Consider the following 14688-nt stretch of genomic DNA (forward strand, 5'->3'; position numbering starts at 1 on the left):
CCCTAAACTCCCACATCTGATAAGGAGAGTATATCACTCTACTAAAGGCCATTTTTGCTTCTTCCAATCTGCAGACTTAGAAAATAGCACCGTCTTATTCCTCCTCAAAACACTGCCCCAGGCTAACTTAATACTTATGGTTTATATTTTTAAGTTTAATCAAGAGACATATCTCAATAAAACATATAATCAAGAAAGAACCCATTCTATTCACTACTGCAGATTTAGATTAGATTAGATTATTAGATTCCCTACAGTGTGGAAACAGGCCCTTTGGCCCAACAAGTCCACGCCGACCTTCCAAAGAGTAACCCACACAAGACTCATTTCCCTGTGACTGATGTACCTAACACTATGGGCAATTTAACATGGCCAATTCACCTGACCTGCACATCTTTGGACCGTGGGAGGAAACCGGAGCACCTGGAGGAAACACACGCAGACATGGGGAGAATGTGCAACTCCACACAGACAGTTGTCCGAGGCTGGAAACGATAAAAAGTCAGAAATTGAAGAGATATTTGCTGAACATCTGAGAAGAGTAATCCAGATAAAATATAGACTGAGTTAGCCAGAGTTCTATTGCAAATGCAGCAACTTTAATTAGAACATAGAACTGTACAGCGCAGGAACGGCCCCATTGGCCCATGATGTTATGCCGAGCATGATGCAAAATTAAACTAATCCTTTCTGCCTGCCCTTGGTCCATGTTCTTCCATTCCTTGCATTTTCATGTGCTTACCTAAAAGTCTCTTAAACACCCGTATCGTATCTACCTCCACCTCCTCCACCACCATCACCCCCATCAGCGTGTTCTAGTCTCTTCCCACTCCCTGTACAAAAAGCTTGCCCCTCATATCTCCCTTGATCTTTCCCACTCTCACCTTAACTGCATGCCTCCTAGTTTTAGACATTCCAACTCTGGGAAAAAGATTCTGACTGTTAACCCTATCTATGCATCTCATAATTTTATAGACTTCTATCAAGTCTCCCCTCAGCCTCCGCCACTCCAGAGAAAACAACCTGAGTTTTTCTAGCCTCTCCTTATAGCTCATACCCTCTAATCCAGGCAGCATCCTGGTAAACCTCTTCTGCTCCCTCTCCAAAGCCTCACATCCTTCCTGTAATGTGGTGACCAGAATTGTACGCAGTACGCTTAAGTGTGGCCTAATCAAAGTCTTATAAAGCTGCAATATGACATCCTGACTCTTGTACTCAGTCTCTGACCAATAAAGGCAAGCATGCCATACACCTTCTTTACCACCCTATCCAATTGTGTGGCCACTTTCAGTGAGCTATGGACCTGAACCCAACCATCCCTATGTACATCAGTGGTATTCAGGATCCGATGAAGGGCTTTTGCCCGAAACATCGATTTTCCCGCTCCTCGGATGCTGCCTGAACTGCTGTGCTTTTCCAGCACCACTCTAATCCAGAATCTGGTTCCAGCATCTGCAGTCATTGTTTTTATCTATTCAGGGTCCTGCCGTTAACTGTTTACTTTTCCTTGACATTTGATCTCCCACAGCGCAGCACCTCATACTCACATGGATTAAACTGCATCTGCCAGTTCTTCGCCCCTATCTACAACTGATCTATATCCCACTCCATTCTTTGACAACCTTCGACACACAACTCCGCAGTTCCTTATATCATCTGCAAAATTATTATCCCACCCATCCACATATTCATCCAAGTCAGTTATACATATCACAAACAGCAGAGGTCTCAGTCCAGATTCCTGCGGAACAGCAGTAGTTACAGACTTCCAGCCTGAAAAATACCCTTCCACCACTATGCTGTGCCTACTATGGGCAAGCCAATTCTGAATTCACATGGCCAAGTCACCATGGATCCATGCATCTAATCTTCTGGATGAGCCTACTATGAGGGACCTTGTTGAAAGCCTGACTAAAATCCAATTAGACAACATCCACTGCTGTAACGTCATTGATCACCTTTGTCACCTCCTCAAAAAATTCAATCAAGTTAGTAAGACATGACCAAGCTGCACAAAGCCAAGCTGCACTCCCTAATTTGGCCATGTTTTTCCAAATGCACATAAATCCTATCCCTAAGAGTTTACTCCAATAGCTTCCCAACCACCAGTGTGAGACTCACATATTTGTAGTTTCATGGATTATCCGTTCTTGAATAGAGGAACAATATTAACTATTCGCCAGTCCTCCAGAACCTCTCCAGTGGCTAGCAAGGATTCAAAGATCTTGGTCAAGGCCCCAGCAGTCTCCTCTCTTGCTTCTCTCAATAATTTGGGGTAGATACTATTGGGCCCTGGGGACATTTTCTTTTACACAGAGGGTGGTTCACGTGTGGAATCAACTTCCTGAGGAAGTGGTTAATGCGGTACAATTACAATCTTTAAAGGATATTTGGATAGATACGTAAATAGGAAATGTTTGGAGGGATATGAGCCAGGAGCAGGTAGGTGGCACTAGTTTAGTTTAAGATTACGTTCGGCATGGACTAGTTGGACTGAAGGGTCTTCTTCCGTGCTGTATGACTCTCTGACTCTATAACTGGAATAACAATTTTAAAGAAAAGTTTTCAAAACATCAAAAGAAAAGGAAACCCTTGACTTACAAAGGAGGGAAGCATTTCATATTTGAACTGGAGATTGAATGCTTTCACTTAACAAATAAGTTATAACAGGGAACCTTGATTATGAATCTGCTTTCATTACTGGTTTTGATTTGATATTTGAATTGATACTTAGATACGCAGTGCCTAAATTTAGTGAGAAAGGGGTTGTAATATATATTGTAGTGCTTGAGAAAATTACTGCAAAGTTAGAATGTGTGAACAAAATTTGGGCAACTTTACTGCAAGATGTTTACTTAAGGTAACATTGAATGTTATTTGATCCTTTTGGGAAAGCAGTTTGAAGATTATAAAATGTTTGAGACAGCAGTGATCCAGAGGCTTACATGGAAAAAGTTTGCAATGTTTTTGACTGATCGTCACTTGATCGTAACAAGATTGAGGTACTATGTTTAATCAGAAAGAGGATGCATCAGATATTTAAGATAGCTGAGACTCTGTTTACAGATCTGTACATTGAAGTACCTACAGGCATATCTGATAATGGAGATGGAGTCATAGAGTTATACACCATAGAAACAGGCTATTTGGACCACCATGTCTATGCAGACTAACAAACGGCAAAATACATTAATCCCGTTTGATCCATAGCCTCCTATGCCCAGGCATTTTAAGTACTCATTCATATGCTTCTTAAATTTTGCAAGACTAACTGCCTCTACTAAGCTCGGGCAGCATGCTCCATATATCTGACACTCTGGGTGAAAACCATTTACTCCTCACCTTAAGCTTATGCCCTCTGGTCTTAGATACTTCTGCCATGGAGAAGAGATTCTCACGGTCCCCTGTGTATCCCTCTCATAATTTTGTAAACCTCAATCAGATCTCCCCTCAGCCTCCTCTGCTCCAAAGAAAATAAATCCAACCCAACCAGTCTCTCCTCCTAACTGAGATCTTTCATCCCAGGCAACATCTTGGTAAACCTCCTCTGCACCCTCTCCAGTGCAATCGCATCCTTTCTATGCTGTGCTGTCCAGAACAGCTCATAGAATATTATCTGTGGCCAAATCAATGTTATATAAAGTTGCAACAAGACTTCCTTGTTTCTATATTCCACACTCCAGATAATGATGGTTAGCATCCCTTAAGCCTTTTTCACCATCCTATCTGTGCTGAAACCTTGTACACAAAGGTCCCTTGATTCCTCAGTGCTCCCTAAAAACATAGCATTCATTGTGTATATCTTTCCTTCATTAGACCTCCCAAAATGCATTACGTTGCTCTTATTGGGATTAAATTCCATCAGCCATTGCTCTGCCCATTTACCAGCTGATCAATATCAGACTGTAGCTCGAGACCAACCTCCTCTCTATCAACAATACCCCAATTTTTATGTCATCTGCTAATTTACTAGTTAAACCTTCTACATTTACATCCAAATCATTAATGTACATAACAAACAGCAAGGGTTCCAGTTCCAATTCCTGAAGCACACTGCTGGTCACAGGCTTCCAATTACAAAAACAATCCTTGAGCATTAACCTTTGTCTTCTATTTGTAAGCCAATTTTAGATTCAGTTTGCCACCTTGCCATTAGATCCCACCAGCTCTTATGTTTTGGAACTACCTTCCACATGGAACTTTGTGAAAAGCTTACTGAAATTCATGTAAATCTAGAACAAGATGGTTCAAAACCTGTACTTAAAAATCAACACCATGTTAACAATCTAAACAATTCTAAAAAAGAACAAAGTGACATAAAAGGAGTTGTGATGGAAGATTTTATCATGATTTAGAGTTTATACCTAATAGTGTTTTTAAAAAATTAATCGCAACAATTTACACTGTGTTTTAACAGAAATATCCAGTGCAAACTGATTATGCCATCCTTGTCAATGAAACTGGAAAACTGTATAAACTGTGCTGAGCAAACAGAACTGTGCTACTAACAGAAGACAAAGCCACTAACAATGATGAAAATTCTCATTTTATATGAGACAAAGAACTTTAAGGATGCATACAAGATGTATACTGTCGATTTTGATTGTCATACTGGATTTACGGGTGGCACGGTGGCACACTGGTTAGCACTGCTGCCTCACAGCGCCAGAGACCCAGGTTCAATATCCCGCCTCTGGCGACTGTGTGGAGTTTGCACATTCTCCCCGTGTCTGCGTGGGTTTCCTCCGGGTGCTCCGGTTTCCTCCCACAGTCAAAAAATGTACAGGTTAGGTGAATTGGCCATGCTAAATTGCCCGTAGTGTTAGGTGAAGGGGTAAGGGTAGGGGTTGCTCTTCGGAGGATCGGTGTGAACTTGTTGGGGCGAAGGTCCTGTTTCCACACTGTAATTAATCTAATCTAATCTAATCTGTATAAATATGTTGATGTGCATTTTGCAATGGTGAACTGTGACAGAAGGGAAAAGATTACTACATAGTATGTAATAAATTAGTTGTTAAAGATTGTAGTATGTTATAATTTGGGTGGTATTGTAGAAGAATCAACAGTTTGGTGATAATCTTTCATCCTTTGGGAGAGGTGTTACAGTAACAAAGCTTATAATGTACTTGGGAAATTGTAGTGACTAAATGGATCATAGCAGTTCAAGAAGGAAGTACACTACCACCTTCTGAAGGACAACAAGGATGCCTACATTTTAATTAACTTGTGTTACAAGATCAATGTTGATAGTTGAAGATGAAATTGATAGTTAATAAGATGAAGAATCGCTGATCCATTATTAGACCACTGCTTAAATATGAAATCTTGAGGTGTATTTCTGTTGGCTAATTACTTTGTGTAAGTGAGGACTGCAGATGCTGGAGATCAGAGTCAAAACTTGTGGCGCTGGAAAAGCACAGCAGGTCAGGCAGCATCCAAGGAGCAGGAGAGACGACATCTCGGGCAAAAGTCCTTCATCAGGAAGGGATTTTCCAGTGCCACACTTTTCAACGATGACTAATTACTTGGTGTTCACGCTTTGCTAAATGTTAACAGTTCCTAACACAATAGTAACAGTATGTTCAGTTTAAAACGGAAGCAGAAGTTAAAGTACTTGTAATTGTATGTTCTACGTCTTTACTTACTGGACTGCTGGTTTGCAATGAAAAGTGAAACTAACAGCATGGGTTCAATTCCTGCACTAACTGAGGTTGCCATGAAGGATTCTCCATCTCAACCTCTCCCCTCAACTGAGGCATGGTGACCCTTCGGATAAACCACCACCAGCAACCACCTGGTATGACTATGGCAATCTACTGCTTTAAATTTCATGTACTGCCTAGCTCTGTAAGAATGCATATAACCCGTTTCGAATTGTAAATGTTTCAGTAGTTAATAGTTTTTTTTTGTCTTTTGTGTTGTGTTTAGGCAGTTGTGAAATCTAAAAAAGCTACAGAAACTTATAAATTGTATGTGGAAAAATATGCTGCAGCCAGAACAGATTTTGAGCAGAAAATGACAGAAACAGCTCGGGTATGTATTGTATGCTGGCTAATAATTGGTGTGAACTATATGATTTGCTATCTAATTTATTAAGAAGCTCAAGTCACATGGAGTCCAGTTAAGAATTTGATTGTTCATATCTGCATGTCTTTACACACTAGAAATACATAAATTATATCTATTAAAATGGAGGCTAAGACGATTTTACAATTTCCATTTGCAAACTTTTGGCATAAACATTGAACTTGCAGCACATGATTCTCTACCAATTTAAACTGGGATGAAAAATTGTAGTCTATTCATGCAAACTGTCCTGATACTTGCGGAGCGTTTCAGAGAACACCTCTGGGACACCCGGACCAACCAACCCAACCACCCTGTGGCTCAACATTTCAATTCCCCCTCCCACTCCACCAAGGATATGCAGGTCTTTGGACTCCTCCATCGTCAGACCACAACAAAACGACGGTTGGAGGAAGAACGCCTCATCTTCCGCCTAGGAACCCTCCAACCACAAGGGATGAACTCGGATTTCACCAGTTTCCTCATTTCCCCTCCCCCCACCCTGTCTCAGTCAAATCCATCAAATTCAGCACCGCCTTCCTAACCTGCAATCTTCTTCCCGACCTCTCCGCCCCCACCCCAGTCTGACCTATCACCCTCACCTTGACCTCTTTCCACCTATCACATTTCCGACGCCCCTCCCCCAAGTCCCTCCTCAATACCTTTTATTTTAGCCTGCTGGACAAACTTTCCTCATTCCTGAAGAAGGGCTTATGCCCGAAACGTCGATTCTCCTGTTCCCTGGATGCTGCCTGACCTGCTGCGCTTTTCCAGCAACACATTTCCAGCTCTGATCTCCAGCATCTGCAGATCTCACTTCCTCCTCAAACTGTCCTGATAAGCAACTTATCGAGAGAGAAGGGCGCAAGCAGTGAATCCATTTCTGTAATGAGCTGCATGGTTAACCAAGTGTTACAGCAGTTTCAAGGAAGTTGAATTTCCTGTCCTTCCTGTTGGTGATTGTTGGAGCTCCCTGACTGATATGTTGGTAGAGGCAGAAACACTCACCACATTTGTAGAATAGTTGAATATGCACTTAGTTCTCCAGAGTGAGATAAGACTTGATAGCTGTTTTTGCATGTGTGTTGGCTGAATGCTGTTTCTGTGCTACAACTTTCTATAATGCTCATGAGGAACTCAGGCAAGCTAATAGAGGTTTTTGTTACATCAAATGAGAAATTCAAATAACACGTTTAAAAATGGGATCAGCTTCATCTTCAGCCTTCCCATGAAAGAGGCAGTAGAATTAGGCCAGTGGAGATGCAGAGGAGCAGTTGTGGAAAGGATAGAATTTAGGAAAAAGCTCATAGTAGGGGAAATTTCTATGAAGACGATTGCTTTGTTTCCATCAGCGAAATTGTCAAATTAAATTATACACAGGGAAGTTGTCAACAGCAGAAATCTTGTTGCAGTGAAGCATTTATGCTGATAGTACTTGACTTGCCACTGGGATCAGAATGATACCATCCTACCAGGCTCAGATTGCAAAGCTGGGGAGTGAGTGGAGAGGATAGAAAATTTGGACAGCGAGGGGCAATTGGAGTGGATGGTTATTGAGCATCAGAGTTTTTGAAGGGGAAGTACAACAACAGCAATTTTGAAACAATGACTTTGCTTTTACATAGCACTTATCACAACTCCAGAAAATTCCAAAGAGCTTTATAGCTATTAATGTTGGGAGGACAAACAGTTGTATGTTTAAAACCTTATCTAGAAGACCGCACCTTACTTAATACTATGCCTAAATGCCAACCAAAATTATGTCCTGAATTTCTGAAATCAGGCTTGAATCCATGGTTTTCTGACTTGAGATACATGGATGCTAAAAATGAACTAAGGCTCACATCTGGAGGTTTCAGGATTGGTGGCCAAAGTATGAAACTAGATCCAAATTAGCTTTTAAAAGCAGACAAAGGGTAATGATGGTTTTTGTGATCGGAACCCTGTGACCAGCAGTGTACTACAGGGATCGATGCTGGGAGCCTTGCTGTTTGTATGTACTTTAATGACTTGGATGTAAATGTAAAGGGTTTAATTAATAAGTTTGCAGATGACACAGTTAGTGAGGATGTTGTTGAAAATGAGGAGGATGGTTTCATTTTGCAGTCTGATAATGATCAACTGGTAAATTGGGCACAGCAATGGTTGATGGAATTTAATCCCAATAAATATAAGGTGATGCAGCTTTTGACGTCTAATGAGGGAAAGATATATACAATGAATGCTGGGTTCCTAGGAAGCACTGAGGAATAAAGGGACCTTGGTGTACAAGTCCATTTATCCCTGAAGATGTCAGCACAGGTTGGGTGCTGAAGAAGGTATTCACGATGCTAACCTCCATTAGCTTGGGCATAGAATATAGGAAAGTGAGGACTGCAGATGCTGGAGATCATAGCTGAAAATGTGTTGCTGGAAAAGCGCAGCAGGTCAGGCAGCATCCAAGGAGCAAGAGAATCGACGTTTCGAGCATGAGCACTGGGATGAAGAAGGGCTCCTGCCCGAAACGTCGATTCTCCTGCTCCTTGGATGCTGCCTGACCTGCTGCGCTTTTTCAGCAACACATTTTCAGCATAGAATATAGGAGCAAGGAAGTCTTGTTATAACTTTATAGAACATTGGTGGGCCACAGATAGAGTGCTGTGTGCAGTTCTGGACACCAAACTATCAAAAGGACATGATTGCACTGGAGGTTCACCAGGATGTTGACTGGGATGAAGAATCTCAGTTATGAGGAGAGAATGGTTAGGTTAGGATTGTTTTTCTTGGAGCAAAAGAAGCCGAGTAGGGATCAGATTGAGATGTACAAAGTTATGAGAGCATAAAGTAAATCAGAAAATCTTTTTTGTATGGCAGTCATATTTAAGATCACAGGACATAAATTTAAAGTGAGGGGCAAGTAGTTCAAAGGATATTTGAGGAAAAGGTTTTTTCATCCAGAAGGTGATAGATATATGGAACCTGCTGCCTGAGAGGGTGGTGGAGGCAGGTACTCTTTCAACATTTAAGAAGCATCTCGATGAGTACTTAAAATGCCAGGGCACAGTAGAATATGGACCAAGTTCAGATAAATGGGATTAGTGTGGTTTGGTGTTTGTTGGTTGGCATATATATATATATAGTGGGCTGAAGGGCCTATTTCTATGTTGTATGACTATGACTCTTCCTCAAAGGACCTCACACAGCTGGTTTGCCATTATTAGTACTCCAGTCTACGATGCCTGTTCTCTAGTTGGTTCCTTAACATATTGATTGAGGAAAACCATCTCATACACACTCTAGGAATTCCTCCTCTACTCCTCAGAATTACAGCATCCTAACAGCCTCAAGTTATGTGGGCAGGGAGGTGAATTTTTCAACTTGTGATCAGGAACAATGATTAAAGAACCATGAATAAAAATACAAGAAAATGCTGATGATTTAGTCTTTGAGAATAAGAAAGGCAAATGAGGATCATGGAAATAGTATTCTGATATATGAATTAGGACAAAGTGACATGAGGGAATACTGGAAGGAGAATTGCTATATATGTTATGTAATAGTTTATTGATGGAGATTTTGGGTTACGTATACAAAAAATAAAATTACAAAGATTTTTAAGCCCAATTTTCTTTTCTAAGTTAAACTTGGTTTCTGAATTATCTCAATTTGGGTGTTTAGTATATTTTTTAAAAAAGGATTTTACACCTTTAGGAAATCTGTTTCCAAATGAGCCAAGTTTGTAGATTACACTAAAATAGATGGGCAAGAAAATTGCAATGAAGAAGTAGGAAACTTGCAATGGATATCACAGAAGAATCATAGAAACCCTAAAGTGTGCAAAGAGGCCATTCAGCCAATCAAGTTTGCACTGACCATCCAAACAGCATCCCACCCAGAGCCTACTCTGTTCCCATAACCCCGCATTTACCATGGCTAACCCACCTGACCTGCACATCCCTGGATGCTATGGGGCAATTCAATATGGCAAATCCAACTAACTTACACATCTTTTGACTTTGGAAGGAAATCAGAGAACCCAGTGCAATACAATGCAAACTCCATATAGACAGTTGCCCAAGGGACTGGAGCCAAGAGGTAACATTGCTACCGTGCTGCATCCTAATATATGAATAGATTAGGCTCCATCTGCCAAATTTTGGCCAGTTCACCTAATGTGACTTAGTGTGAGGTTATCCATTTTGTAAGAAGAATAAAAAGGCAACTTATTAAGTGGAGAGAAACTTCAAAATGTTTTGGTGTGGAAAGGGAGCGGATGTCCTCATGGATAAACTAGTGTGCAGGTATAGCAGGTAATAAGGATGGCAAATGGAATTTTGGCATTGAATACTCAAAGAATGGAGTATAAAAATATGGAAATATCCCTGTACCTGTATAAAGCATCAGTGAGATTGCACCTAGAATCATGTGTTCAGTTTTGGTGTCCTCATTTGAGGAAGAATGTAGTCAGTTGAAGTTGGTTGTAGTCAGAATTGGAGTCAGTTCATAGAAGGTTCAATAGATTAGTTCCAGGGGTGAGAAGCTTGTTTTATGAGGAGAAATTGAGCAATTTAGGCCTATACTCTCAAGAGTTGAGAAGAATGTGAGAAGATCTAATTGAGGTATACAGAATGCTAAAGGGAATTGGCAAACTAGACATAGAGCAAATATTCCTCCTTTTGGGGCAACCTAGAATAAGAGGTCATAGTTTAGGCTAATGAGTGACAGATTTAAACAGATAAAAAATTACTTCTGTCAAAGGATCCTGAATCTGTGGAATGCACTACCCCAGAGTGCATTGTCCGCTAGGAAACTGAATAAATTTAAGTAGGTGATAGACTGATATTTGATTTAGTAACAGGTTAAAGGGTTATGGTGAGCATGCAGGAAAGTGGATTTGAGGCCAAAATGAGATCAGTCGTGATCGTATTAAATGACAGAGCAGGCTCCGGGGGATGAACTGCCCATCCTTCTCGTGGTCCTTATGTTCGAATAAGAATATGTTATCTGGCTTTTATTTGTTGCTGTTACTTAATTTGTCCCTCATCAGGTTTACTGAGTTAACGACATATCAACATAATCAGTGTGGGCCAAAATGAATTACAGGATCACGTCTCGAATAAGGTTTGAGTTTGACTTAACTTTAAGCCTGAACAATCAGAAACTCAGTACCTAGGTTTACATGAAAATACATGGACAAGAACTATCAATTGCTGTTGCATTTAAGGTTATAAGTTGTTGCTTTCAGGCGGAACAGGAGACAGCAAGGAATGTTGGGATCATGGAGAAAGTATTAACATCAATAACTTGTAATGGTCTTTAAGGCCACAATTGAAAATGAGTAGTCTCGCTGTAATGCACATGTTTCCATTTCCTGAACTAAGCATCCATACGAGCTCCAAATTCTGTGCTGAATAAGGCTCATTTAATGCATTAGACTCAGGGCACAAGTTTGTATTACCTGTATTTGTTTAGTATCTGTCATCCAGTATAGGAAAGTGATAATCATCATTTTGGTCTTTGTAATATTTGAATATAGCCTCAAAGCAAAAGGAGATGTCCTCACCCGTGGTACCAATGTCACCTTAAAATTATATTCAAAATGTACGTCATCGGTGTTGGATTGATCATATTAAAAAGCCTACCATTAGGGAAGGAATACAGCTCTTAAAGGAGCAGTGTGAATGGTTACCAGGATAAAATCTTTCTTTTTCTTTTTTGTTTCTGAAGCTTACATACGGGCTTTTAGAAGGTATGTAAGAGATTGAGAAAAATAGGATAGACGTCGGTGAGTGATGGTGTAAATGTTTTATAAAAATATTACATCTGCATTATGAATGGAATTTTTAAAATAAGTATCATGAATTAGAATTTTGCTGTAAAAAAGCTACTGCTTGTTACTTTGTATTTGCTATGAGAATGGTTCTAATATTGGGTAATATTACACCTTCAAAGCTCATAAGATACCACCATATCTACTGATCATAAGCAATTGCTTTGTCATCATTTGGGTGCTTTAAGAGTAATTATGACAAATGGGTTTGGACCCTAGCTGTCCACTATTTAACACTTCATTCTCTAGGTTTCTGGATTCTCTTAAATAATATAACTGAAAACTTAATGATACAAAATGGCCTGGATTTTATTTGCCTTGGACTTTTTGTTTAAACTGGGCCTACAAATTCGTTAAATGTGTTCCATCTTGCATTTTTAACCTGTGATCTATATTCTATTTGCTATCAATCTTTAAAAACAGCATCTCTTGCAGCAACCAATTAAATGCATATTGATAGCTTAATTTATTTTGTATTTCAGTCTTTGATATAAAATTTTCCTTTTTATTTAGATTTAAAATGTGGAATTTCATTTTATTTTAAACATTGTTGTGGTTTTTTTTGCTCTTTAGAAATTTCAGGAAATTGAAGAAGCTCATCTTAGGCACATGAAAGAAATATTGAGTTCTTTTGCACAATCAATAGAAGAGACTCACATACAGATTGGTCAGGTATGTAAGCAGTGAAGCTAAATTACGAAGCATTTTAGATATAGTAACATTCAAGCTTCTAAGGCTATTGTTTTGAGTAACATGATTTGCAAGGAATTCTTTTTGAAAAATCCATTGATCAGGCTTCATTCAACAGATCACTTATAAATTGTAGCAACTGCAACTGTACAAGATGCAGTATTGCTGCTAGCTTCTGAATCCTTTTGACGTTGTGAGCAAATATTGGAAGGCAACCAAGTCCGTAAGGTAATATAATGGAGGCTAATGGAGCAATTAATATTCTAGTTATTGGAAGCTGTCAAAGCCACTCTTCTAATCATAATTTAGTCCAATGAGAGCTATATAGTCAACATTGCAATTATTTAACATTGTACTTTATTTTTGAGGATATCTGGCAGTCACGTGTGCTTTCCAAAAGCTTGCATTATCGATAATCTTTTCCAACTCAGTTGTTCAAACTGAATCTCACTGCCATTTTGCCATCTTCTCCAGCATAAATAGGAATGGGCAATAAATGCTGCACTAGCCAGTGGGGCCTACATCCTGTACTGAGCTGAAAATGTGTTGCTGGTAAAGCACAGCAGGTCAGGCAGCATCCAAGGAACAGGAAAATCGACGTTTCGGGCATAAGCCCTTCATCAGGAATGAAGGGCTTATGCCCGAAACGTCGATTCTCCTGTTCCTTGGATGCTGCCTGACCTGCTGTGCTTTACCAGCAACACATTTTCAGTTCTGATCTCCAGCATCTGCAAACCTCACTTTCTCCTTGAAGATTTCAACCTATATCCTGTAAACAAGTGTATTTAAAAAAAGGCTAAACAATAGATGCAGTATTCTACAGAGATGAGTGAGTTCACAGCCAATTGATTAGATCAAAGCTCTGTAGTCCTGCCAAATCCCAACATGAATGGTGGGATTATTAAACATTTAAGAGAAGAGGTTGGCTTTGAGAAAGTTTCCATTATTGAAGGTGGTTGAGCCCAATATGTACACAAAAGATGATGCTGAAACCTTCAGTTATATTCAGCTGAAAGTGCCAAGTGGATGATCTCACCCTCTCCATAGATACCTTGCACCATAGATGCCAATTTTAATTCAATTCAATCTATATGTTGGAATGTTTGGCCACACTGAATGTTGCAAAAATCATGGCCAGCAAGCACATTACAAACCTTAGTGCTGAAGACATGTGCTCCAGAACTAGTGTCATCTCTAGCTAAGCTCTTCCTTTACAGATACAACACCGGCATCTACTTAACAATGCGTGAAGTTCCAAGGAATGCCCTTCCCACCAAAGGGACAAGTTCCATCTGGGCAATTGTTATATTCACCAGCCAACTCACATTCATAGCAAAGTGATGGAAAATGTCAGTAGCTAAAAGGAGGATTTAATCACTAGTAAGGTCCTGCCTGAGGCACAGTTTGAGTTCTATGAGGACTATATGACGTTACACCTCATTACAGCATTAGTCCAAACATGGACAAAAGAGGTGAATGCCAGAAATTAAGTGAATGTGCCTTGACATCAAAGCAATATTTCACCGAGTGCAGCAACAAAGAGGGTTCTAGTAAAATTGAATTTAGTAGGAAAGCCTTCTGCTGGATGGGAGTCATACCTGGTACAAATAAAAAGTAATTGCTATTATTTGAGGCCAGTTGCCTTTATCTCTGGACATTGCAGCAAGACTTTCTAAGAACATTGATAAAGTATGGGTCTCACAAATGTCAAGCAATAATTCTGTCTAACATGAGTGATTTTAACCACTTCCACTTGATATCCAGTGATACTATCATCACAAAATCTCCAGTCATTAGCATCCTGAGGAGTCTCCAATGTTCAGAAACCCAACTGGACCAGATACACAAATGTTATGGCTCCAAGAGTAAGTCAGGGGTTTAGTATTCTGTGGTAAGTAATTTACTCTTGGTTCTTCAAATCCTCACTATTGACAAGAACTGTGCTAGAATAGTCTCCACTTGCCTGAATGGTTGTGGCTTTACCAACAGTCAAGAAGTTTAACACTGTTATAGCAAAACAGTCCACCTTATTAGCATGCCATCCTGGACAACATTTCCTCTAAGCTGAGCAAGTTTTGCGCTTGGCAATTAGAGTGTTGCCATGGATTGCAGCATTGACTTCC

The 14688-nt window shown here is 39.9% G+C and overlaps 1 protein-coding gene across 7 annotated transcripts in view; it reads left to right on the forward strand.

Moving 5' to 3' along the window:
* Window positions 1-14688, forward strand: part of fcho2 (FCH and mu domain containing endocytic adaptor 2) — a 210887-nt gene that overhangs the window by 66963 nt on the left and 129236 nt on the right. For all 7 annotated transcript variants that reach the window (XM_088000048.1, XM_043707669.2, XM_043707660.2 and 4 more), the window contains exons 6-7: window positions 5929-6033; window positions 12449-12547. In XM_088000048.1, coding sequence (XP_087856174.1) covers window positions 5929-6033; window positions 12449-12547 — 204 coding nt within the window. The remainder of the gene's footprint in view (window positions 1-5928; window positions 6034-12448; window positions 12548-14688) is intronic.

The sequence above is a fragment of the Chiloscyllium plagiosum genome, unplaced genomic scaffold, assembly GCF_037043375.1.
Source record: "Chiloscyllium plagiosum isolate Xiang-an unplaced genomic scaffold, Cpla_swu_hap1 HiC_scaffold_2, whole genome shotgun sequence".
Lineage (NCBI taxonomy): Eukaryota > Metazoa > Chordata > Chondrichthyes > Orectolobiformes > Hemiscylliidae > Chiloscyllium > Chiloscyllium plagiosum.